This window comes from Myotis myotis, unplaced genomic scaffold, assembly GCF_014108235.1.
Source record: "Myotis myotis isolate mMyoMyo1 unplaced genomic scaffold, mMyoMyo1.p scaffold_m19_p_14, whole genome shotgun sequence".
Taxonomy (NCBI): domain Eukaryota; kingdom Metazoa; phylum Chordata; class Mammalia; order Chiroptera; family Vespertilionidae; genus Myotis; species Myotis myotis.
This window is the reverse complement of record NW_023416318.1, coordinates 42,285,428-42,311,846: the sequence shown is the minus strand read 5'-3', so window position 1 is coordinate 42,311,846 and position 26,419 is coordinate 42,285,428. Positions and strand designations below refer to the sequence as shown.

Here is a 26,419-nt window from a genome sequence, read left to right as displayed (position 1 = left end):
TGGGCTCTCCCACCCAGCCATGGCTTAGAAAAGAGAGCATCTGGTTAAGGCAAACATCAAAGCAAAACACAGACAGAACATCGCGGTGTGTGCATGCATTGTGTCCTAATCTGTGGGGACGGAGGAGACACCATTTCCCAGCCTCTCAGCTTCAGAAGGCGCTTCTGCTCTGCGCTAGCCCAGAGGAGAGCCGGGCCAGTGGCCAGCTGCTTGCCCAAGGACTGGGCTGGGCCGGCCGGGCTGGGGCTGCCCGCCGTTGCCCCCGGGAGGAGTGCCCATCAGCATGGAGAGTGGGCCATTCTGGAGCTGGTGGGCTGGGGCAGGAAAGGGAAAGTGAGGCGTCCTTGAGGCCAGAAGCCACAAGCCAGGCCCCTAGGGAGCTGGCTTGCAAAGACAGGGGCCAGGCCATCCAAAGGGAGGCATGGGGTTCAGAAGTCTGGCCTCTGAGGTTCTCAAGCCAGCACATCCCTAGGGTGGCTCTGAGAACAGTCTGGGAAGCCAAAGCCCCTTTGTCATCGGCTTTGGGGGTGATCAAGAACCACACAGGATCTTGATGCGGTCGCTATGGAAGCCCTGAGGCAGGATGCTGGCTCGCAAGCCAACACCCTGCCTCTGGCTGGTGCCCGGGCTAAGGCAGGCGTGCACGGTCACATCACAGTCCACACTTGGGCGGCCAGGGGAGGGCAGGCGAGGGCTGGGAGAGGTGAGGGGCCTAGGACTAAGAGGGAGGGGGTGACACCTTGAACACAAATCATCTTTACCTATATATCCTCCGCCTCCTCCACCTGAGGAGCACCCCCCTCCACCCCCTCCGAAACCCCCTCTGGTCTCCCACCCCCACTTCTTCATGGCCTGGGGGCACGACTGTCCTCCGGTGGCACCCTCCAGCAAAGATTTTCCAGACCAGAGCAAGGAAGTGTTATCATTCCAGCCACCTCCACCACCTGCGGGAAGACAGAGAACCCGTGAGGCTGGGCTGGCTCAGCCGCTGGGCCTGGCCAAGGCCTCTGTCCTGGAGAGACCTGCTTGGGCCACAGCTGGACGTCCTGATGGGTGCACGCCTGGTACCTCTGCTTCCCGCAGGCCTCGGGCTCGAAGCCCTGAGAGTGCTCGGCTGGGGAAGGGGCAGGCGGGGGCCGGCAGCATGACACTCGGTGTGTTCCTGGGCCTTCCCTCCGTGAGCACCAGTGCGAAGTGCTGGGCCTTCGTATCATTGGCTGCTTCCCATCTCGGTAAGAACCAGGACCCACCTCCCTGGGCAGCCGGCTATCAAAACCCTGCCAAGGTGTCCGCAGAGCTCCTTGTCGGAGCCTGGACCAGGCACGGATAACCCAGTGGGCTGTGCTGTTGACTGGGCACGAGCTTCCCCATCCTGAGCCTTAACCTGGGATAACAAGATGGCCCCAGTGGGTTGATGTCTGGATCGAAGGAGGCGGTGAATGTGAAACGCTTCATGAAGCACCACGTGTAGGGCTCACCGGGCGTTGGAGGCAGAGCACACACGTGCAGAGGCCTCCCACTCTGAGCTCAGGCAGTGTCGTGCCCCACTCTGAGCTCAGGCAGTGTCGTGCCTGCCTGCTTCTGAGGAGCTGCTCCAAGGTCAGGGGCAGAGCAGGTGGGGGTAGGGGAGTGACCATGCCTGGGCTGCGGTGAGCGCTTGTGGAGGAAGTGCAGTTTGCAGAGCGCAGGCAGAGTGCCCTCTGTCTTGAGGCCAAGGCTGACCGCACTGAGGCTCCCGCTGGCTCCTGAGATTCCAGGGCCTTTCTCCCAATATTGGCTCGTGTGACAGTTCCACAGGCAGCCTACTCCCAAAGCGCCCAGAGCCCTCTCTGCCCCGGCAGATGATGGGTGGTGGGACCTGGGGAGACAGCGGTGCCAGGCCTGCTGGGTCTGTAAGGGTTAGCTGGCCTGGGAGGTCCTTTTGGACCCAGAGGGGGCAGCAGAGGGAGGCTGTGTGTGTGTGTGTGTGTGTGTGTGTGTGAGAGAGGAGGGTGGGCGGCGAATTGGGTCAGGGGAGCTGGGGATAGAGATGGCTATTATACTACAAAGAGGGACACAGGTTTCAGACGATGAGACCAGGTCAGGAACAAGCTTGGGTCTATGAGGTCACACAGAGGCAATCAAAGCCCCCAGGAAAGTCGTGGGGACCTTCTGTCACCTCTGGAAGCTACAGGTGCTTAGGTTTCAAGTGGCTGGCCTCTTCTCCAGCCAGAGGGGGTGCTGATGTCAGCTGGTGGAGGGAAGGCCCTGCTCCGTGAGTGAGTGAGCAGCTGGCCTGGGCGAGTTCTGGCAGCTGGCCACGCAGAGCGAGCCCTGAGCACAGTGAATACATTAGGACGCACGGGCCTGGTTCCATGCCTGCCGCCTCCGCTGCCTCCACCCGCCTACCCTGCGCCCTCCGCAGTCCCCAGCTGAGGTGGTGTCTGACACCTCACTCTATCTTGCAGCCTTTGAGCAAATATGTGGAAAAGAAAATCATGCACATAAAATACATCAACAACGTTTTTTAAAAAGTGGATTGAGTATGAAACTGTGGCCATGTTGAGAAAAGAAAAAATCCACTAACTTTCTATGAGCTTGCTGACTCTTATAAAATGGGAATAATAATATCTTTCTGGAAAACCCTAGGATCTGTTTTGAAAAGCACATGTATAATAGCTGCGGAAGTGCTTTGTAATTTATTAAACCTGCACAGGTGTCCCGGGCGCTGTAAAGAGTGCTGGGGGCAACTCCTTACTGTGCACCCGATTACTATTTCTACTTTCTTCTAGCCCTAGCCATCTCTTGATTGAAGAGAAAGTTTGAATATTTGCTTGAATTAATCTCGAATTTTAAATGGCTCCCCGAACCCTCCTTCACTCCGATTGTGGAGAAAATACAAAAAGGAATTGCATTTTCTCTTTAGAGATGGCTGATTTCTGAGAATCCGAGAATCCACATCGCCTTCAGTGCCTGTCCTGTTTGTGTGGCTGCTCTCACAGCTAGCACAGAGCCCAGCCACGAAGATTCCAGCGAGAGCTTTCCCAGAGAGGAGCTGTGTGAGCTGGCAGCCCAGGCCGGCGAGGTAGGAACCACGGGGGTCTGGAGGGTTGGACTCCGCCCCAGATTCCAGTTGCATTTGGTAAAACCCAGGGAGGGCTGGGCTGGCGGTCTGAATGCTGGTGCCTGTCTCATTTTCTCAGTGACCTTCCACAAGTCCAAAGGGCGCATCAGCAAGATGGTCCCTGGGGCCTAAAGATGCTGCCTGCCCTTCCTCCCTGGAGGCTGGTACCCATGTCAGAGCTCCCAGCCTCTCAAGTATCAGTGACTAAGATGCCACAGCTGTGTGATGGCCCCGGGAGAACATTCTGGGCGAGGTGGGCTTGACTGCTTTACCTGCGGCTCCGGAGTAGCCGTTGAGCCCTAGAACCGAGGAGTTATTCTCCAGCCTCTCGGGGTGGAACGTGTCCGTCTTGGCCCCGTAGGCCCTGCCACCTCCGCCAGCCGCAATGATCAGGGGCACTGGCACGCCGTCCTTCATCTGGCCGGAGAGACATTCAGAGATTGACAAACGGGGCTGGGCTTCCCTCTGAGAGCCAGAGCCCTGGTTTAACGTGCCTGAGTGTGTGCCCGGCAGCAGCCGATACCTCGGTGGGCTGAGGGCTCTGAACTCAGGTGACAGCAACCCGGGGGCTCAAGCTCAGACGCTGCTCATGCAGCCCCTTTCCTGAAGCTCACAGAGGAGCCGCAGAGGTTGGGTGCTGGTGGCAGGAGGTCTCTTTGCTCTCTCCCTCCTCTCACTCCCTGGGGTCTCTGGCTCTGACCCCCACAACCGCCCGAGCAAGCACTCAGCATCACTGTCCCTGTCGGGGGGCCTGGCAGGGAACGTCCACCTTAGGACAGAGGAGGGCACGGCGGACCCTCTGGAGCACTGAGGCAGGCATGGCCGAGGCCTGGGGTGAATCGGGCTGGTACAGCAGCGAGAGGAGAGCCTGCCTTTCTTGGACAGACAGGGAGCCCGTGTCCCGATGCCTCGGTTTCCTCATCCTTAAATGGCACTAAGTGGCATTTGGTTCCTGGGGCGGCCGCGAGGCAACCCCATGACACGCAGAAGTCACTGCCCCTGGCAGCTGGCACAGCCCACCTCACCTTAAATACGTAGGTGGCTCCGCCCCCTCCTCCGCCCCCTCCTGCCCACTCGTGCACGCTTCTGTTCACGCGGATTTCTTCCTCTATCACGTTGTTCTCTCCAATGCAGACTTTCTGGATTAATCGGTTTGTCTGCAGAAACAAAAAGCAGCTCAGGTTTGTGTCCAAGTTTCTCTACTTCCCAGCAGACAGATCTTCTATGTTTACAGATAGGGTCTGCCCTAGCCGGTTTGGCTCAGTGGCTAGAGCACCAGCCTGTGGACTGAAGGGTCCCGGGTTTGATTCCGGTCAACGGCACATGCCTGGTTGTGGTCTCAATGTCCAGTAGAGGGTGTGCAGGAGGAAGCCAATCAGTGATTCCCTCTCATCATTGATGTTTCTGTCTCTTTCTCCCTCTCCCTTCCTCTCTGAAATCAATAAAAATATATTTAAAAAAAAGATAGGGTCTATCTCTCAAATAGCTTAGAGTTGAGTTGAAGTGACCAAAAATATACCCAGATAACTGTCACTCTGGGCAGTATTAGAGAAGGATCATGAGAATAGCTTAGTTAGAAAACGCATGGGAAGTGGGGGAGGGAGAGGGGGCCTTTGTTGCTGACTGGTGATCAGGGACGACTGCCTGCAGGAGGTGGCACTTACTTGGGCCTTGAAGGATAGGGAGATTTTTAAAAGACATTAAAGTACATTATGTTAGTTTCAGGTATACAACATAGTGATTGACATTTATGCATCTTAGGAAATGATCACTATGTTAAGTTTAGTAACCATCCGTCAGCATACACAGTTAATATGACATTATTGACTGTATTCCCTATGTTGTATACTACATCCGATAGACTTTTAAACACAGAGAATGAGAGAAAGTTAGGGCATTCCAGGGGGAGAGAGTAGCACGAACCCAGAAGGTGAGTGGGGTATTTGGGGAAGGAGTCTTTTTGGCTCAGAAAAGTTCATCTCAGGACAGAGAGATGGTTCAGCAAGAGTAGAAGTGTCCTCTGGACTCTGAAGAGCAGGTGACAGAGGTCCTAAGTGGTGAGATGGAGGGAGTGTGAGGGGGTGGGTGGAGGGAACGAAACTGGAAGTGAGATCATGCAGGGGCCCCGGGACGATCCCAGAAGGAGCTGGGCAGTGGGGAGGAAGTTGCAGGTCTGATGCCTCGTGGAAAGAGAAGAAAACAGTGGGAGGCTAGACTCAGATTTATTCCCAGCTCACCCTTGTGGAAGTCGCTTCTCCATACTGGGCAGCTCACGTCCCATTTCCTGCCTCCAGAGCTCCCCTGCCATAGCCCTAACTAGAGCTCTTGTGTCTGCCACCGAGGAGGCCAAGGGCCCTGGGGTCTGTCGGACACCCCTGACCAGCTGTGGGCAGGCCTCCGTCTGACCCCCGCGTGCAAGGGGAACAGGCACGGGAGGTGGCGTGTAGCAGAGACGGTGTCTTGCACGTGTCGGGGACTGAATAAATGGCTGCTGTCTTATTTTGGATTCACTTCTGGGCCCACACATGTCCTGGTGTGAGCCCAGGCATCAGGTCCCGGGTGTGCTGGGACTCCCTGTGACTCGGATCTTTGGGTCCCCGAATAAAGAGGCCAGTGCTTCAAGAAGAGCCATCCCGCTTGTCGGCCACAACCATCGACCTGGCCTCAGAGGAAATGACTTTTCTTTTACTTAATAGAAAAAAGGCCAATAAAACATAAGATTTCCACCGAATGCTGCTGTGTAACCAGCCGGTGGATGCGGCCATTCATCTTTAGCCCCTCCTTACGCTGAAGCACGCAGGGGTGCCGGCAGTGAGCACTAGAGAAATTTCCAGCTAAAGAGCCAAGATGCGATTTGTTTTATGGCATTTTGGATTTAACAATGGGAGTAATTTGGTATTTTTCAGAGTGGGTTTAGTGTGGGTGGAAGGCTGGGAATGGTTCCTGGACAAAGCTGACATGTCTCCGATGTCTGTGCAGTGCTGTCCAGGGCTGGGGTTGGGGCGGGCCGAAGGACCGCTGGAAGGAGGGCAGGAGATGCCAGGGGCAGCCAGCCTGAGCCCAGGGCTGGGACGGAGATGTGGCTGTCAGCTGGGAGGGCGGAGCACAGACCCAGGGCTCAGGCTGGCCTCTTAACAGGCTCGGCTGGAGAGTGGCTGAGCCACATTGGCTGAGGCCAGAACCTCCCTGGACCTGACTCCTTCTCTGTAGATCGGGGGCTGCCCAGTCTGAACCAGTGGTGCCAAGGTGGTCCATCCCCTCGGACCCTGCTCCCTTTTTTCCTCTCCTTGCCTGGCAGCGGGGGGGTGGGGGGTGGGGGGGGCGAGGACGGAACGGGGGGGGGGGCGGGGGGCTCTGGCGCTTGGGGATGCAGATGCTGGAGATTGCAGGAATGGAGAGGAGGGAGCTATGGACTGGACGAGGGCCTTTGTGTCACTAAAGCTCACCCACTGCTGTCCCTGCAGCAGCACTTGGTGGAGTTGATCCCTTCTTCATAATACAGCTTCCTCACCTGACCTTCAGGACTGCACACCCTCTTGAATTCCTTCCTACCTCCCTGGCTCCTCCTCCTCGGCCTCCTTGCTGGTTCATGTCCTTTTTCCTGTTGGGGTCCCCAGATCTCAGTCCTTGGTCTTCTCAATCTGAACTGCTCATCCTGTCTCCACTTTACACTCATTTCTCCCAGATCGGTGTCTCACTCTAGACCTCTCTCCTGGATTCCAGTGGCCCATCTCCTGTTGTCTGCCAGAGCGCCCGCTGGGCTGTCTATCAGGCATCGCTCTACAGCCAGCACACCCAACACTGAACTCCTGATTGCGCCCCAACCTGCTCCTCCACAGCATTCCCCCATCAGGTGACAGCAGCTCCTCCTTCCAGCTGCCCAGGCTCAATGCTTGGAGTCAACCTTGACCCTTTCTTTCTCTCAGTTCATCATCTAATCGGGCAGGACATCCTTTTGGATTTTACATTTGAACTATGCCCAGAATTCAACCATTTTTCACCAGTTCTGCTGTTACCATCCTGCTCCAAGCCACCAGCATCTCTTGCTGGGATTGATGAAATAGCCATTGAATTCACTGCCTGACTTTTCCCTTGGGCCCACAGGGTCTGTTCTCTCCTTTGTAGCAGGAGTGGCCTTTAGAAGCCCAAACGGCATCAGCTCACTATTCTCACTATTCCGTTCAACACTCCTACACATGCTTAAACATGACCTTACAAGAGTCTGACTTGGCCCTTTACCTGACCTCATGTCTCCCCTACTCCCCCTCTTGCTCCCTGTATGCCACACCAGGCGTGCTCCGCCTTCAGGGATGTGGACCATCTGCTGGACTCCCCAGATATTTTCCTTGTTCTTCACCTCTTCCGGGACTCTGCTCAACTGCCATTTTCTTTCTCTCTGTTTTAAAAAAATATATTTTTATTGATTTCAGAGAGGAAGTGAAAGGGAGAGAAAGTTAGAAACATCAACGATGAGAGTAGGGGATCGAGCCCACAACCTGGGCCGGTGCCCTTGACCAGAATTGAACCTGGGACCCTTCAGTCCACAGGCCAACAGTCTATCCACTGAGCCAAACCAGCCAGGGCTTAATTGCCATTTTCTCAGGAGGCTTTCCTTGGCCACCCTGTTTAAAACTGCAACCTGCCTCAAACTCTGGCACATCTGGCTCCCCTTACCTACTCCTATATACTCTAACACGTCACTCTGGGACACCCTGATTAACTAATAAACTGATGAACTCGTTATTGTCTGTTTGTCCTTCCACCCCTGGCATGAATGTAAAGAAAGATATTGAGAGCAGAGATATTTCTTTAGATATATGTTCATGGCTATATCCCATGTTCCTAGAACAGTGATGGGCATACAGTATGTATTTAACAAATATTTGCTGAATATGGTTGAACCAGCTGGGAGCTGTGTGGGTGTGCACCAGACTCTCACAATATTTGCATTGCAAGTGGTGGTGGTGGTGGTGAGGTTTGACATTTAGATCAGTGGTTTTGCTCCCTTGGGGACATTTGGAAACGTCTGGATGCATCTTTGATTGTCATTACCGGGGATCCTACTGGCATCTGGTGGGGAGAGGCCAGGAATGCTGCTAGCCGCCCACAGTGCACGGGACAGCCCCCACCTCAAAGGATTATCTGCTCCAAATGTCACTAGTGCTGATGTAAAGAGCCCTGCATCATGCCCCCAGATGAGTCCAGGAAGGAAGTGGAGAAGGGGGGGCTGAGGGATGTACATCCCTGCAGGGGGTTCCAGCAGCGGGGCCCACTCCGGGCTCCGTGTGGCCAAGCGCATGAGAACAGCAACTACATGGATGTGAGCGGAACCAGCAAAGCCGGCAACTCCCGCAGCTTAATTCTTAGAGTCCACTTTATCTTCTAGAGCAGCGGTTCTCAACCTGTGGGTCGCGACCACTGGGGGGTTGAACAACCCTTTCACAGGGGTCGCCTAAGACCATCGGAAAACACATATATAATTACATATTGTTTTTGCGATTAATCACTATGCTTTAATTATGTTCAATTTGTAACAATGAAAATACATCCTGCATATCAGATATTTACATGACGATTCATAACAGTAGCAAAATTACAGTTATGAAGTAGCAACGAAAATAATTTTACGGTTGGGGGTCACCACAACATGAGGAGCTGTATTAAAGGGTCGCGGCATTAGGAAGGTTGAGAACCACTGTTCTAGAGGATTCCCTCTAGACACCATTTTGGAGAACTAGAGGTTGAGGTAGTGCCTGTAAGAGGTCTTTCTCCTTCTCCCAGTGACTCCGGGGGGGTTGGAGGATGGAGCACAGGGAAGACCAGTTCCTTTCCCTAGGCCCATGCTGCGCCTGCCTGGCCAGCAGAGGGGGCTGCCCTCTGTCCCTGGCTAAGAACTGAGCTCTCCCTGCACATCCACCAACTTTGAGAGGAGTTGGTTGATTAATGAAATGATAAAGTGCAGCAACCAGAGGAACAAGTAGATTACAATTGAATTAAAAAAAAAGAGGACGCAGGCCTGTGAAAAGACATAACTGATTACAATCCAATCAAGTAAAAGTCCCTTGCAAAAGTCAATGCAATCTTTCTGCTTAGATGAAAGAATTACATTAGCACTCGATAAATTCCTGTGACCATTACGGCAGCCTGCAGTTTAATGACTTAATATATTATATCAGGTTGGAAAGTCCTGATTATTGTTGCTGAGTAAAAGTTGGAGTCCAGACAGTCCTCATTCACAAGGTTGTACCTGCGAAGCTTACGCCTGCTGTTTTGTTTTAACCCATAACATGGTGGTGGTGGTGGTGGGGGTGCGGTGCGGGGAGGCTATGCTTTGCTCCCAGCCCAGTGCCAGCTCTTAGAAGCCCTGAGCTTATTTTGTGGAATTGAATTGCTTTCTCAGTAGCCCTTGTCCCCACATCTGTCCTCTGAGGCTACTCCCTGCCCCAGGTGGAAGCTGTGCTGCAAGTGGGGGTGGGGCCTGGCCCCAAGGGGACACGCCCTGCAGGGGGCTGAGTTCCTGTGAGGACAGCCAGCACTGCCAGGGGCCTGGCACAGACAGAGGCAAGCCACTAGGTGCTGGGTGTTGGCATGGCGGCTGCTTCATTAGTCTGCACTTTTTCATGCTCCTGGTCATGTCAGACCTCTACCAGGGTTTTGTTTTTTTTAGAGAAGTGGAAGGGAGGGGGAGAGGCACAGAGAGAGAAACATCCATGTGAGAGGACACAACCATTGGTTGCCTCCTGTGTGCACCCTGACCAGGGCCTGAGATGGATGGAGCCTGCAACCCAGGTATGTGCCCTTGAATGGAATCGGACCCGAGAATCTTCAGTCCGTGGGCCAAGGCTCCAACCACTGAGCCAAACCAGCTAGCGCTCCACCAGCTTTCTTAGCTCCTGCTGCTGGAGTTCTCCCGTGTGACTGCTAGACACCAAGTGGGGTCAGAAATGAGGACAGGCTGTGTCTGGGGCTGTAGAGAATGGCGGTCTGACTTGTCAAGTGATGGGCTGTAAGTGGAAAAGAACAAAAGGCCATAAAAACTGAGGCCTAAGCAAGGGTGGGCACAGCAAAAACAGGAGCCCAAGCCCCTACTCTGTCCTGTGTCGTGAATGACTTTGAAGTCCCTTCACCGCTGTGGTCTCCATTTTCTCATCTGTGAAATGGGGCGAGTGGATTACCTGTTCTTCCAGCTCTCACCTGTGCGTTACATTTTTAAAAAGCTTTAATCACACAAATGATAAATACTATATGAACGCATTCTTTTTGTAACCATACCGGGCATTGCTGATAAAGCACCCTCAACTCCAGTCCCCGCCCCAGAAACAACCAGTTATGTGTATATTTCAGACCTTGTTCTCTGTACTTAGGGACATTCTAGTATATGTGCCTAAGAGCTGAACAAGAAATGTTTAAGTTGGTATCTTTCTGTTTGTAATAATATGGCCACGGACAGCGATGCCCTAGCAAGAAAGTTTAGGAAGTGGCTTTAACTCTTACTTCTGCTGAAAGGAACAACCACTTGCCCGCTCACATGGGATGCAGTCCTTTAGTTTTGTGCAACCCGCGCCCCAGCCTTGGTCCCTGTGGGAAGTGAAACCCCACGAGGCACACCCCCAGCTTTCCCAGGACCCAAACGGCCTAGAAAAGGAGGGGCACTCGCAGGCAGGACAAGGGGAGGGTCCTGCCATCTTTGATGGAGTGTGAGGGGCGCCAGGCCTCCGAGGGCCTGGGTTGCATGTGGAGGAGAAAACCCTGCTCTGGCACTTACACTGGGGCAGGCGTCCTCCCCCTGCTGCCCGACCAGGATGTACAGCGTGTCGTCCTTCTCCAGGTTGAAGATGCCCAGCACAGACACGCCGTGGGACCGCATCATGGTGTTCCTCCCGCCTTTCCCGCCGGCAGCTCCGTAGCCTGAGATGCTGCAATGGACAAAGCGCATGGGCTTCTGCCATGGGGTGAAGCCTGACTCCCTCCTGCCCACCCGGCACCCCCAGTGGGCCAAGCACACCCCCACGTTGGTTCTGATGGTTCTCCCCTGCAGCAGCCATGAGGTGAGCAAGGAAGGTCCCCCCTCCCCCCAGTCGGGAGAGGGCAGTAGAGAGGGACTATGAGGTGCCTCATTGGCAGAGCTTGGAAGGTGAAGGACTAGTAAAGGTTGCAAGAAAGAATGAGAGGGGAAAGGAGGGGGCGGGAGGAGAGAGAGGACAGGGAGGGTTTGTGTTAACATGGGGTGCTGGGGGAGGGTGTTCTGAGTACCTGGGATTTCCCTATCATGGATTTACCTCCCTGTCCAAAATCAAAGGACTCACGTGACCTTAGACAAGGAACTTACCATCCCTGTTCCACATCTGTAAAATGGGATAATAGAGCACCCTGCTTCTAGCCCCTGTGTGTTGTCAGGATTAAGGGAATTAGTACATGCAGTCTTAGACTTGTGGCTGGCACCTAATAAGCACTCAGAAGTATTTATTATTATTGTTATTAATGGTGGAATTAGCAGGGGCTGACTCGGTAGAAAGTTTAAAGTCTCCCCATGGGTCTAACACCAGAAGGCCCCCGTGGAATGAGTGGGGAGAGCGCTGTATGCAGCCCAGACTGTTTATTCCCGCCCCACCAGGAACACCTTCTGGAGAGATCTGTGTGCAGACAACAAGCAGCCCATCAGGATGAAAACAAGCAGCGTGGGATGTGGGATTATTTCCGCTGCCTCCTAGGCTGTTGCGATAGTCAAGCAAGGCTGGGAAAAGTAACTCAGCTGGTGCACCCCGAGGGACCTGTCTTGAAGGCAGCCAGCTCACCAGCTACAAATGCCTCCCCAGAGGCCTGCTTTGGGGGGAGGGACTGGGGGTGGGGGTGGGGAGGCTTTCAGATGCTGTGAATTTGCACACAAAGCCTTCAGGCAGTTTTGCTCGCTGCACACACAGTGGCTTCTCTTTCTCTAACGCCAGGAAATGCCCAGGTTCCAAGGCGTGAGGCACCTCCTGGGAGCCCAGGCGGGGCTCAGGCCTGTTGTGCAGAGACAGGCCTAGAGGGCTGACTGCTGGCCGATGTCCAGGCAAGGAACTGAGCTCTCTGTGGGCTGCAAAGGGGGGTCTGGCGCCCACCGGCTGTCTGTGGCCGGGCACTGAGGGGAGTCACTGCCATGGGAGTCACTGGTGTGGCATGAGGCTGTGCACCAGAGGAGACCAGGATGGGCCCCAGGCCATCAAGGGGCTCACACAGAAAGTGAGGAGATGCCCATAGTTGTGAAGAGAGAAACCTCACCAGCAGGGAGGCGAGATGGGGGACCAAAGGGCTGTGGGTCCCATGACCAGAGGAGGCCCTCTCCTAGCTGTGTCCTCTCAGAACCCCAACCTCTTCCCTGATCAGATAAGAACCTTATCTTATTTTCTGAACTCACAGGGTAGTGGGGGTTCAACATCAAAGGAAGATCATGGGGTGAAAACTCAGAGAAAGTGGGAAATCTCTTCACAGAATCAGGGCCCAGGAGGGAGACCTTGGCTGGTTGCAGGGCGTGTGGGGTGGAGGTTTGGAGTTGGCTTCATGGAGATGATGGGCAGGTGGACTCTCGGACAAGCAGAAGGAGGTGGAGGGTGAGTCCGGTCTGTGTCAATGGAAGGGAAGAGGCAGGAGAGCCTGGCTGCGGTAGGGAGGGGGCTGCGGGGCTGCAGAGGGTAGAGAGGCCAGTGCCTGAGCCTCCCACAATGCCCCAGGCATGGCTGCATGTGGCTTCCCCCCAATAGCCATAAATAGTAGCTGTTAGTAATCTCATTTGACAGATGAGGAATCTGAGGCTCAGAGGGGTAAGTAACTTATCTGAGGCCACAGAGCTGGCAGACCCTGGTTCATACCCCACATTTCCCCTCACAGAGGCCATTTCCTTCCCAACATGCTGCTGGGAGGCCCATCTGGATGCACAAGGGGGTGGGCTGAGGAGCGACTGGCCCACCCTACTTCACGCAGACCCCAGCCAAACCCTCTCTCCTGGCCCATTACAAATGGAGACCGTGATAAGGACAATTAAAAAGCTGAGGCAGAAGGAAGGCTTATTAGTGAAAGGAAGCGAGGAGAATTGTTTAGCTCAGAGAAGGGAAACCTGGGGCAGAGGGGGTGCTGCTGGTGGTGGGGTTTCAGGGGCGATCTGTGTTAGCCGTGGGGACCACCGTCTCTGTCCTGGGGCTTTGCCAGGTTGCACAAGAAAGTCCTTTCAGCAGAACGTGTGGTTTGCTTGGAAAACTCTTGCCTGAGACAGAGTCCCATCCTGCCCATTCCTGCTTATGGCTGAGAGGTAAGCTGTGCCCTTCTCATTATTTTTGGCATAATTTTTATCAATCTGCATGCATTATGAATCCTTCTGAATTCTTTCACCTGTTTAAATTTAGCCAAATTATTATATTTTATATGTTGTTTATTCCTGATATGGTTTTCCCCTCCCTAAGCCACCTTTCTGATTTCTCCCACCTCCAAACCGATCTGCATGTCAGCCTCATCCAGGTCTTGACCTCGTGCTGGGTAATGGGGTGGGATGGAAAGAACCCTCTACTGTGTGACTTGCGGCAACTTGCTTAACCTCTCTGAACCTTACTTTCACCCCAAGGAGAAAAATGAGGACAAGGACCCCTGCCCTCCTGGGGATAAGAAGTGCATTTGGAAGACAACAGACTGATGGCAAGTGCAGGGTAGGGCTTGGGGCTGGGTCCGCTCTGTAGATTCCAACGCAGACAGAGGGCTTGATGAGCCGAGTTTGCTTTCTTGTGTGATGGCCTCGGCCCCACAGTTTTAACCTGGACTGTGGACTTGCTGAAAGCCCTGGGGAGCAGACAGCCGCCTGTCTGGACTAACTGCAGGGGCCCTGGGAGGCAGTGCCTCCATCACCAGCCCTCTGAGGGCTGAAATCCCACCACGGAGCTCACTCCTCTGCAAGCTCCCAGCTGCCACTACAAGGCGATCGCCTCTGGAGCAGGATGTGCCACAGTGAAGAAAGTGGGGCTCGAAGGCAGCCAGACCTGGAAGCAAACGCAAGCTGTGACTCAGGGCCAGGACGAGGGTGCAGCAAGAGAGGCACCACCCTGGTGCCAACCCTGCCTGTGCTCAAGGGACCTCGAGAGCCAATGCCTGCTCAGATTTTGTGTCCAAGGCACCTTGCTTACCTTCGCCCTGGCCCTGGCTGAGCCAGTGCTACTGTGTGGCCTTGGGTAAGTTATTTACCCTCGCTGATCTCCAGTTTCCTCATCTATATAAGGGCGATAATAAGGATTGTTGTGAGATTTAAATGAGATAATGCCTGTGAGGGACCTAATTCAGTGCCTGGAGGGCATAGCCAGGGAGGGACAAACAGCAGCTTCTGCTCTGATGTAGCCCATGGCTGAGCCTGTCCACACCTCTCCAGGGGGTGACTTCTGGGAGGCAGAGAGTGAAGGAGCCCCTGATTTCTAAAGAACAATGGGAGAGCAGGGTGTGGCCAAGGAGTCAGGGGTCAAGGCTGTTCACTGTAGAGAGCTGGGGCACAGGCCAGCCTTGGCCCCTCTGAAGACCCCGACCTTACGAATGGTGCCACACAAACTTGTGTGGGAGTGGTAGCCTCAGCTGGAATCTCGGAAGCTTCCGCCCCACCCCCTGTGCTCAGTTTATTTTTGATGGTTGACAAATGACAAATTAATTTACCTGCCACTCAAATGCGGACTCTGACTCGCAGCCATTCCAATTTCCTGGAAATTATAAGATACTGTTCTCAACAAGCTGAGGCTGTGTTTTTTCCCTCAGCTAAGTCCATGGCCCCCGGTCAAAATGGATGTTTATTAGGTTTGTGTTTTGTGTTATTGACTGTGAGCTATTGTTACCTGCTGTAATTGAGTTGTGAATCTTTTTAAAATAAAGAATTAGCAGCAAATCAAAGCGGCTGCCTGCTGGATGCTGAAACAAGAGCACAGATGGTTGTAGCGCGAAGGCTGCGTGGACTCCACACCCGGAGGGGAGCTGGGCGGGGCGGGGGGTGGGGGAGGAGGGAGTGAACCCCACTTGAACGAGCATAGAGCACCTCAGTCTCTCCTGCACCCCACTCTGGGCACCACCTCTAATTCCCAGGCCCTTTCCCTCCTCTGAGTCTCCAGTTTCTTCCTCCGGGAATCAGGATGGAAGACCTGCCCTGCCTGTCCTCCCCCACAGGAGGCCAGTGAGTGTGCGCAGAGCGAGCGGGTTGGTGGGAAATGCCTGTCAGGTGTAGTCAGGTGACCTGGACAGGTCATTTGAGCCACCAGGAGACACCCCTGGGGTCAGCGGTGAAGGGCCAATTGTCTAGGCACCCTCTCCTCGCTGTTCAGTTCTAGTCCAGATGGCACCCGTGAGCAAGGTGCATTTCTTCCCTACGGCCCACCAGGCCAGGGCAGCCCCACGCCCAGGAATATCCGAGCTGGAGGAGATCTCAGCGACTCTCTACAACCCCACCTCCTCCAGTTGGGCTGAGCCTGAAAACACTTGCTCAGAGAGGGAACACACTTTCAAGGTCACCTGGTGTACGGGGCAGTAATTAGACGCCAACTGCATTCTGCCTGCAGCCCATCGATCTCTGCACAGTCTCCCTCTCCTGACTTGCCCTGCTCTGTGCTCTCATGGCGATGGCTAGCTGCACAATTAGGCTGACAATTAATCATGACGTGCCACTCTCTTCAATAATTGTCTCTAGAACTTTACTGGTATTGCGGACTGTTATTTAACTTTCCTGCCTTGTGGTCTTTCCAAAGACTGTGGCACTCCAGAGTCTCAGTCCTCTCTTTAAGTCCCACAGCACCTACTCAGTGCCTGGCACACAGTAGGAGCCCCAGGGCTGTCTGTGGATTGGGTGGAATGATGGTGTCACCCGGCTGCACATGCTGGTCCCTCGAGCCAGGTGAGGAAATGAGTGTCAGTGATGGAGACCGTCAGACACAGCTGTGGCCCAGGTCAGCTGGCAGGATGGCTGTCTCCAGCTGGGATCTGGGGCCTCTTGTACATTATGTCTGAGGAACAAGTGGACCATGAGAGAACTGCCACCAGGAGCTGTGGACTGTGCCTGACAAATGTTTTTATAGGCGACATGTGTGCGCGTGTGTGTGTGTGTGTGTGTGTGTGAAGTGGGGGAGGACTGAGGGCTGGGAAGGATGCTGAGCCCTGGAGAGGTAGGAAGGAAGGAAGACAGGAAGGAAGGAAAGAAGGAAGGAAGGAAGGAAGGAAGGAAGGAAGGAAGGAAGGAAGGAAGGAAGCAGGAGGAAGGAAGAGGAGGATGAGGAGAGATGGCTGGCCCACATCCACAGACGTGGACTGCGTCTGCGTGGAGACATCATGCACAAATCACACTGAATCCCCAGCAGTCCTTGGAGCCAGGCGGTGTTGGCACCGTCTCCATTATACAGGGAGGCTGAGGCTCTCGTCCACCCCAGCACGTACCCCATAATCGATGCTTTTGCTGTGAGCCACTTTACCCGCTTCCCCCACGGGCACACCCTAGATGTGGTCACTCAGAACCTCGACCCAGAACTTTCCCTTAAGCATGTGCTCTTCTCGCCATTACCGTTATCCTTGCCTGTCGTCTTAATCAAGCTCCTAGAGACGAAGTATCAGTCACTCATTGTCTTGGCTTCCTCAGCCCCCCAAGCAAGGCTGGCATCCAGGCACTGCCTCCTCCCCAGTCCTCTGATTGTGCCAGTTTACCTCCTAAACGCTTCCTGGCCCTGCACCCTCGCTCCTCTGATTTCCCCTGCCCCGGTGCGGCCCTTTCTAACTCTTCCTGGGTGACCCTCAGCCTTCCATCGGCTCTCTGTGTCTCTAGGCTTGTTTCTCTCTCTGCCACCAGAGGGAGCTAACAGGTAGCTGATGGCATTTGCCAGGCGGGGCTCGGCCCCAGGGCCAGAGCTGGTAGGTGGCCTTGCCCCAGGTACTCCTTCCACCAGGAGGCCTCCCCTCTTCTTTGCAGACAATGCCGATCGCCTTCAAGACTTAGCCTGTTTCCTGTGGAAGCCACTCCTGCACCCAGCCTTTCCCTAGCCTCGGGCTGCAGTGCTTGTGCGAACCTCCGCGGTGGTATTGCTGCACCCACCAGCCCCATGAGCTGGGCTCCTCCCAGCAGGGGTGCATCGTGTTCGCCTCTGTACCTTAGTGTCAGGCACAGTGTCCTGACAGATGCTTCAGACGGGCCACTGAGATTTGCAAAGCAGGTGTGGACACCAGGACATAAAGGACATGGAGGGAGCTGACTACATTCGCCTCTGCTGTTTGGATAGAGGAACTGGCAAATCCAGAGAAGGGGACACCCGGGGCAGGAAAGTGGAGGCTGGGGAGTGGTGGGATTTAGGTGCTGTCCCTCTCCCCCCATCAACACCCACCACTCCGCCGTCTCCTCCCCAGCCTCTTCTTCCACTCCCTCTTTCTGGGCCTCTCCCTCTGTGGTGAGTGGTGGTGGGCAGAACAGTAGAAGGTGGCAGATGGGCCCAGGATAAATAAATGATCAGCTATGGGTGGGGTGCTTGCACCTGTATGCATCCCCGAGAAAGCTCCAGATACTGATGGCCTCCTCTCTGCCTACAGCAGGTGCTTGATAAGTATTAGCTCCCCTTCCTCCATCTGTGTGACCAGCAGGGAGAGAAGTCAGCTGCAGCAATAACAGTGCCAGGCCTCAGGCAGCAGCCAGACAGCACTCGCTGGGCGCCGACACTTCCGGGAGTAGATGGATTCCACCAGGGATGCTGCCAACCTTTTTATTTCCATGAACCTTTTCCTCATGTCCTCCCATGTGTCCTGTGTTTATCTCACCAGGTGAACTGCACTTACTAAATAGAAATTAGTTAATAGGAAAAGGCTGTCTTCCAGAAGAAGGGCCCTGGCTTCTCCGCGTGGACATTCTGACCCAGGGGCATTCCGGTGTGGTCTAAAAAGCAACCACTCAACTTCTGCTTCTTTGACTCCTAAGTGATGTGGCCAATAGACATTCACATCCAAGCCCAGAGCCTTATCCAGGGTCAAGGATGAAGTGAAGGTCAGAAATAGGGGACCCTTCACATCAGTGGGTTTCACATGTGCAAACTCACCGCAGATCAAAAATATTTGGAAAAACGTTACCTTGTTGGTGACATGCACTATGCCCATGATTGGTAGCATCAGTACTGAACATGTGTGGACATTTTTTCGTTATTATTCCCTAAACTATACAGTATAACAACTATTTGCAAGCATTTTCAATACTTACAGTACTGTGCGTAATCTAGAGATGATTTAAATTATACAGGAGGATGTGGGTAGTTCATATGCAAATACTATGGCATCCTATATAATAAAAGCATAATATGCAAATTGTCCCCTCGACCAGGAATTCGTCCAGGAGTTAGACCAGGGGGTGGGGCCAGCCAGAGGAAGGGAGGGAGGCCCTGGTTGGTGGCGGCTGGGGGAAGGGAGGGAGTACCCAGCCGGCAGCCGCTAGGAACCCTACCAGTGCATGAATTTCGTGCACTGGGCTTTTAGTTTCATATAAGGGACTTGAGCATCCTTGGATTTGGGTATCCAAAGGGAGTCCTGAAACCAATTCCCCTTGGACACCGAAGGATGATTGCATCTGTGACAGCCTTTAATTGGTTAAAGAACAAAGATTCAACGACAGCAACTCCAACCCAGTGCTTTTCGATTTTGATTCTTTCATTTTGACACGATGCTATCTCAGGCCAATTCAACAGAATCCCGCAGATCAAAATTCACCAATCTGGACACTTCATGGTGTCCTGCCTCAATAGCATGTGAATGTTTCCAATGAGTGTTCACCAGGCAAAGCTGGTCTCAATGTTGCAAAGAGAGAAATAGGAACGGCTCTCGATTAGGGCTGGGCTTATGTCAACGTGGTGTGGCAATCCTTACAGTTCAGAAACCTGGCGAGACTTAGATACGGCTATAATTCACAACAGATGGGACAACGAATTAATTTTTATCTAATAGTGCAGTTTTTCTGGCAGGCAAAATCCTTTAAACATGGGGTCTAAAGGAAGTCAGGAGAAAGTTCCGGGAAGCAGGAAGTCAGAATCAACTGTCTGTGGGATCGGTCTGCTCTCGGCACTGCTGTCTCCGGCCATGTGGCGTCAGGCCTGTGCAAAGCTTCTCTCACTCCAGGCTCCGCATGTGGAGAAAAGGGAGTGTCAATAATAACACCACCTCATCACTAAACGGAGGGGAAATACCCAGTGGATCTTTAACAAACATCCATCCCCTTCCCCCCAGGAGTCCTTTCCTCCTGCTCTGGGACAGGGGTGACCATGGAAATCCAGCCGGGAGGAGGGGGTCTGGCCAGCTGGGGGTGGTGGGGTCAGTGGTGGTGCGTGTCTTTGGCCATTTACTGGGAATGTGCAGGACAAGCAGCTAATGTGATTGCAGCCAAACCTTGTTATTGCATTCCTGCCCCGATGCATTTAGAAAGCACTTACGGCTCTCCCTGAAACACGTTTACCCTGAGGTCCGGGAGTGGGGCTGCCTCTTTTCTTCCCAGGGGGCTGAGGCTATGCTGGGGCTCGGGGGGCTGCAGGAGGGAAGGAGAGCTCAGTTCCCACTGCTCAGCCTCCGGGGACATCATTATGATATTTCCTGTTTAAACAGCCTGGCTGTGTGGTGGAAGGAGCCACAGTGAGGCTGCGCCCCCGAAGTTCAGGGGCTGGAGGCCATGTCTGGGCTGTGGGAGGCTCCTGACTCTCTGAGCCTCCGTTTCCTCATTTGTAAAATGACTGCAGCCCTGCCTTTGCCCACGTCACAGCTGTGTGGTCCCTAGGCCAAGTCTGACCTGCCTCAGTGGTTCTCAGGGCTGCATCAGCATCATCTGGGAACTTACCAGAAATTCTATTTTTTTTTAAATATATTTTTATTGATTTCAGAGAGGAAGGGAGAGGGAGAGAGAGATAGAAACATCAATGATGAGAGAGAATCATTGATCGGCTGCCTCCTGCATGCCCCCTACCCAGGATCAAGCCCGAAACCCTGGCAGGGACCCTTGACTGGAATCAAACCCGGGACTCTTCAGTCTGCAGGCTGACACTCTATCCACTGAGCCAAACTGGCTAGGGCCAGAAATTCTATTCTTGACCCCACTCCAAGCCTACACAGTCAGACGCTCCAAGAGTGGGCGCAGCCACCTGCGCTTTAACCAGCCCTCCGTCATTCCGATGCCCACTTGACGATGGGCACCACTGGTCTAAGTTCTACCACTAGCTCTGCTTAATGACCGCACAGTGGCCCAGGAGAGTCATCAGCCTCCTTCCAGCCTGGCCTTGCTCTAAGGGCCATTTGCATCTTTATAACATCATTCATGGGCCAAACAAAATTATCAACTTAAAAATGAGCCTGCTATATTTGGTCAAACCTTTAATTAATGCCTAATGCCTTGTCAGGGCCAGACCCAATGATTTCGATGGCCTTATATGGCCTGTGGGCCAGACGTTCCCCACCCCAGCTCTAGGGAATACTGTGGGCTTGGGGTTGGACACGGACAGAGTTGAACAGCTACTTCCCTTGAGAACAGTGAAGTCCCGGGAAAGGAGGCGCAAGGATAACAACGTGATCCTTCATGTGCATCGCACTTGTGTTTCCCAGATGTTTGTACATGCACTGCCTCATTGGAACAGCACCAAGTGCGATTCAAGAATAGAAATAATTATAATTACGAATAATAAGGATAAAGAATGTTCTGAAGCCAGCTCACACATGCATATCATCTCCACAAATAGTCTGTGGGCCCCTGGAGGATAGAGGACGCATCATCCCTGCTGCCCCATTCCATCATCTCAAATCTCCCCTTCTGCCGTCCTTACGACAGGTCAGAGTCTGTGGCCTCTGAACTTTGGTGCGCCATCCAGGCACCGGGGGACATGCACCCACAGACAGGACTCCAGTCCTCTGCCCCTCGGCCTCCCCCTCCCCCATACGCACCTGTAGGTGTCGGTGGCTGGCACTTTCCAGGTCTGGATGCCCTTGAGGGGGCCCTCGCTCCCCACCACCACGCTCAGGTTGGTGTTCCGGTAGGCATTGTTGCACTGGGCCTGCGTGGGGCCGTGGGGCCCACTGGCCCCACACGTGGTAAATAGCCAGTGAACTGTGACACAAGAAGAAAGACAGTCACTCACGTGGCCTGACCATCCCTCCTTTGTGGGGCGTCTCTGGCTGCCTCTGAGCTGTGTGCTCCATGGCACTAACATGGCACCAATATCAGGGCAAGAGATACCGCTCGGCACTCAACCTGGAAACTGCTGTTGGGGTCAACTATGTGCCAGGCCCTGGGTCAGGTAGATGGAGCGGACATGGACTCTGGCATTAGGAAGCTCAGAGCCTACTAAGGGAGACCAAAAAAGAGGCAACCAGCTACAACATAGAGCAGTAAAATGATACCGTGAGAGAAGGTCCGTTTCAGGGGAGACAGGTGCAGGCAGCGGCTGCGCCCGCTCTGGGTGTCTCATCAAGTCCAGCGCAGTGCCGGGCGGACATGGACTCTGGCATTAGGAAGCTCAGAGCCTACTAAGGGAGACCCAAAAAGAGGCAACCAGCTACAACATAGAGCAGTAAAATGATACCGTGAGAGAAGGTCCGTTTCAGGGGAGACAGGTGCAGGCAGCGGCTGCGCCCTCTCTGGGTGTCTCATCAAGTCCAGCGCAGTGCCGGGCAAACAACAGGCATGTAACCTGTGTAGTCGTGACTGCATCTAACCTGTCCCCAGGACTTCGCATCTTCATGTAGGATCCTCTTAGTGTGGAGAAGATCGAAAGAGTAACCTGGACACAGTCAGCTCCCTGACCCCTCACTGGCCTGGGGACCCAGGACCATGGGATTAGGAAGACCTGTACTCCCGGCTGGCCTCCTTATTCGTAACCACTGGGGTTTAGAACTGCAATAAGCAGCTCTTGGGCTCTCGATGAAACAGTGGAAGAAATAGGGAAGCGGGTCACATTTGGGGGTTTTGGGGTCACATTGTTTTTGGTGCCTGCCTTCTTTTTCCAAGCCCCTCGCCATTGCCTGGGATCTGTCATCACCTGGAGCACCCCATGTCCTTAGATGACCTTTGGGGCATCTCTGGAACACTCAGCACACCCCACCCCTCCACCGCCACTGGGCCGTCTCCTTTCACACTTTCTGTCTGTGAGTCAGATTTCATGTTGGCCGGAATTCTAACATTTTTATAACCTATAAGGACTTTAAAATACCATGTTCTTGATACACGGCTTTGACTTCAAATACAAAAATGTCACTATAAGATTAAAAAAATTACTTCCCTTTATAGAGATTAAGTCGAATTCTACCTATAGGAAATTATGGAGAGATTAATTTGGGCATATATAGCTTTCTTCACTAAAACGTTAAAGTGAAATTTTTTGGAAAACTTCCAAATAACTTAATGATACAAAAATGAAAGATTAATTTGGGCTACTAACTACAAGCGATCAGATTGGGCTCACACGGGGCAGTGTTGATCATCTGAAACCTGGGCCAGGTGTGGTGGGCTCCCTGACACTGCCCTGGCCCCAGGTCTGGGAGACAAAAGAGGCCTACAGCTGCCCAACACTTTTCCAGACTTCATTGTTTTTCAAATGAAGATGTTGATTTCTATCTGGCTTCTGAAGGTTGTTTCAAGGGCAAGAAGTTGATGAATTCTTTGGTGTGAATGGCTGAATGTTAAGCCTCTGATCTATTTGTATTTAAAGGGATAGCCTGTTAATTCAGAGTTGTAACTCTTCACTGAAGGCACTTTAGCAGAAGGGCTTGCCCAAGTCCTATGCATGGGCTCCGCTGGGGGTGGGGGTGGGGGTTCGTGGGGAGGTAGGGACCTGGGGGAGTGGGCTGTGTGAAATGGAAAGGACATAGGCTTTGAAATCGGCAAGGACACCTGGGCTTGGGGGTAGTCTCATCACTTACTGACTGTGGGACCTAGATGAGTTCCTTCATCTGTAAAGGGGCTGGACTGGCATTAGAATTAAAGGAAGCAAGGGGTATGAAAGGTCATTGTAAAGTTCAAAACTCTAAAAATGTGAGTTGTGTCAATGACTCCTGCCTACACCCAAGGCTGGTGCTGTTGTTACGAATAGGAAATATGGCGATGGGAGTGTCTGTGAATGCGAATAGATCTCTGCCAGCAGCTCCTAGGAATTTAAATTAGTGAGTTGGGGATGAGGATAGGTGCAGGGAGTTGAGAAATCTACTCCTCCCATCATCTCTAGTCTATTCTGCAGGCCCAGTCTATACCTACAGCAAGCAGCCCGGGTTTGGGGACAACCTCAGCCTCATCAATCTGGGTAGAGGCATAAGACAAGTGTGATATAATAGGGTGTCCCAAAAATGTATACACACACTTTGAATGCTTACAAGGCAGTGTTTATTAAAATACATTTCATTTCCAAAATTGAGCTATCATCTTTTAAAGTGTGTATACATGTTTTGGGACTAACATAACATAACATAACATAACATAACATAACATAACAACATAAATATTTTCCCTTATGTGTGTGCTGAGGAAGAGAGCTAAAGGTGTGGGCTTGGCACCCTACCCTAATAATACCTAGTACTTAGACTTCCAGTTGGCATTACAGTATGACCTAAGCAAAGTGCAACATTTGGCATTAGAGAGGATCAAATGGCCGCAGGGAGGAGGCTGGATTGGAGGCAGGGAAGGAAGGAGGGCTGGCTCTGTCCTCTTTTCTTACTTTGAAAACAAAACAAAAAACTATTGTGTTAAAACTCATTTATGGAGTTTTAACTTGTTCTTACTTATCATTTATCTTGTTCTTTTACCACACACTGGAAGCCTAGTTTAATATTCACTCACATCTAAATTGTATAAAGAACCCACAAACATCAAAATACTGATTGGGTATTAGACATTTGAGCAAAGAAAAATCCATTAAGCACTGGGTTTCATTTTAAGTATATAGCAGAAGCCTCTAAGAAGAAACAAATCAATTAGTAATACACAGCACAATGCTGAAAAACCATGGGATAGACAGCGATTGTACTGGTTTTATTACTGTTGTTAAGCCATCTTGTCTGCCTGGAGAACATGAGGGTTATAACTGCTTCCCCTGCCGATGGCTCGGTCACCCCGGCTGCCTGGCTCTTCAGAGTGCAACTTCCAGATCGAAGCCTTCTTCGAGTCTCTTTTTCAGACTTACACTGAAGAGCTTATATTTCTGGATTAGTTCTTCCATTTTGGCGGCCAGACTCATCGCCACGCTGGCACCGTAGCTCTGCCCACCCTCCTGCTGCTTCTCCGCAGTCTCAACAGCATTTGCCGAAGAAATAAAGCACGATACAAAAGAAAATAAGTTCCCAACTACGGCTGTTAATCGCAATAATGAGGATCTGCCTCATGCTGAAGGCCGAGTGTTAGGTGGTTGTATCACAGAAGAGCACTCAATGGCTCATAAGGACCTTTTGTACCATTTTAAAAAAATCTTCACCGAGGACATTTTTTCCCACTGATTTTCAGAGAGAGTGGAAGAGAGAGGGAAAGACAGAGAGAAACACTGATGTGAGAGAAACACATCAATTGGTTGCCTCTTGCATGCTCGCCTACTAGGGCCCAGGCCGGGGAGAAGCCTGCAACCTAAGTACGTGCCATTGACTGGAATCGAACCCAGGGCCCTTCAGTCTGCAGGCTGATGCTCTATCCACTGAGCCAAACCGGCTACGGCCCTTTTGTACCATTTTGATTCTGATCCTTGGAACTGAAATTTACCCTTATCTGTTGACTGGGCTGAACTTCATGGGACCTGTGTGTGGTATACTGAACCATTTTGATCACCATCATAGATCCCATTACATCAAACCAGGTCCAAATTCATCATCCATAATATATACAGCACCATTCTTTTTTGTAAATTGGAAAATTTGAGTACGTAATGAAAATTAATAAATTATGCTCCTTATTAGGGTGAAGTAAAAATAATGTACATATTGTAGCTATTAGGAGGTTAAAACATTTCTACAATCTGTCTCAACTCTTTAAACAGTGGAGCAGTGCCCCTTCTAGATATACAATCAATGCCCGATGATTGCGTTCTTTTTTTTGATGTTCGCAGTTGTAGAAGCTTAATGCCTAGGCCCATGTATTTATTGGGAGCTGCAAAATAATGATACTCAAATTAAACCTTTTCTTCTTATTTATTAGTTGGAATACATTTATAAAGCGATGCTTCCTCTTATCTACTATTTGGTTACCCATGCAGGATAAATGCTCAATTCTTTCTCCTTATTATAGTTTTCAAGATAATGAATTAGTTATTTATCATCCTCTAAAGTTGACCAACTAGTTGTTTATACATGATATAAATTCTTGAATTTAAACATATTTTTTAGTTCTAATTGACCCCTATTATCCTTTAGAAGCTGAAAATGTCACATTTTTGATCAGTGGTAAGCCTCCTGAGTTCTTTTGCTTTCTTGCTATCTGGTATGACAAAATGTGCCTTCCCTAGACCTGGGTTCAGCCATTTTCTCCAAAGTCTTTGTTTCGTTGGGAAAAGGTATTTTAATTGCACACCTTGAAGGCTAGAGACACTTATTGCTACTGGTTGGTGATTGTGTCTAGGGTTCTTTAGTGACAGAACTAGGAAATATCTGTGTGTGTACATATGTATATCAGTATAAACATACACATATATGAAGTACACACACGGATATGACAAAATACCTCATGAGCTCACAATGATACTTTCTTTTTTATTACTATTTTTTTCTTTATTGGTTAAGGTATTACATATGTGTTGTTATCCCCTCTTACCCCCGCCCCCCACCCACAGCTCATGCCCTCACCCCCCTGGTGTCTATGTCCATTGGTTATGCTTATATGCATGCATACAAGTCCTTTGATTGATCTCTCCCCTTTACCGCCACCCTCCTCTGCCTTCCCTCTGAGGTTTGACAGTCTGATTGATGCTTCTCTGTCTCTGAATCTGTTTTTGTTCATCAGTTTATGTTGTTCATTATATTCCACAAATGAGTGAGATCATGTGATATTTATCTTTCTCTGACTGACTTATTTTGCTTAGCATAAAGCTCTCCAGGTCCATCCATGCTGTTGCAAATGGTAGGAGTTCCTTCCTTTTTACAGCAGCATAGTATTCCATTGTCACACTGATACTTTCAATTCAAATTCAGGATTACAGAGTTTTAATCTCTTCTATATTAATCCATATTTCTTTTTTCCACACTGAGAATCTTGGTTCTTAGGAACATTCTAACAGAATTAAAATATTCTATAATTACTCATTTACTTTTCCATCATTAAGCACACAATAGTATCAGAGTAGTAACACTACCACAATACCATCATCA

At 51.7% G+C, this 26,419-nt stretch overlaps 1 protein-coding gene across 1 annotated transcript in view; it reads right to left on the bottom strand.

Moving 5' to 3' along the window:
• Positions 1–531: 531 nt before the first annotated feature.
• Positions 532–26,419, bottom strand: part of LOC118669459 (ALK tyrosine kinase receptor-like) — a 38,514-nt gene continuing 12,626 nt past the window's right edge. Inside the window, exons 2-7 of the mRNA XM_036335551.1 lie at positions 21,029–21,191; positions 10,869–11,019; positions 4,129–4,260; positions 3,376–3,520; positions 836–944; positions 532–712 (exon numbers count right to left, since the gene is read on the bottom strand). Coding sequence (XP_036191444.1) covers positions 532–712; positions 836–944; positions 3,376–3,520; positions 4,129–4,260; positions 10,869–11,019; positions 21,029–21,191 — 881 coding nt within the window. The remainder of the gene's footprint in view (positions 713–835; positions 945–3,375; positions 3,521–4,128; positions 4,261–10,868; positions 11,020–21,028; positions 21,192–26,419) is intronic.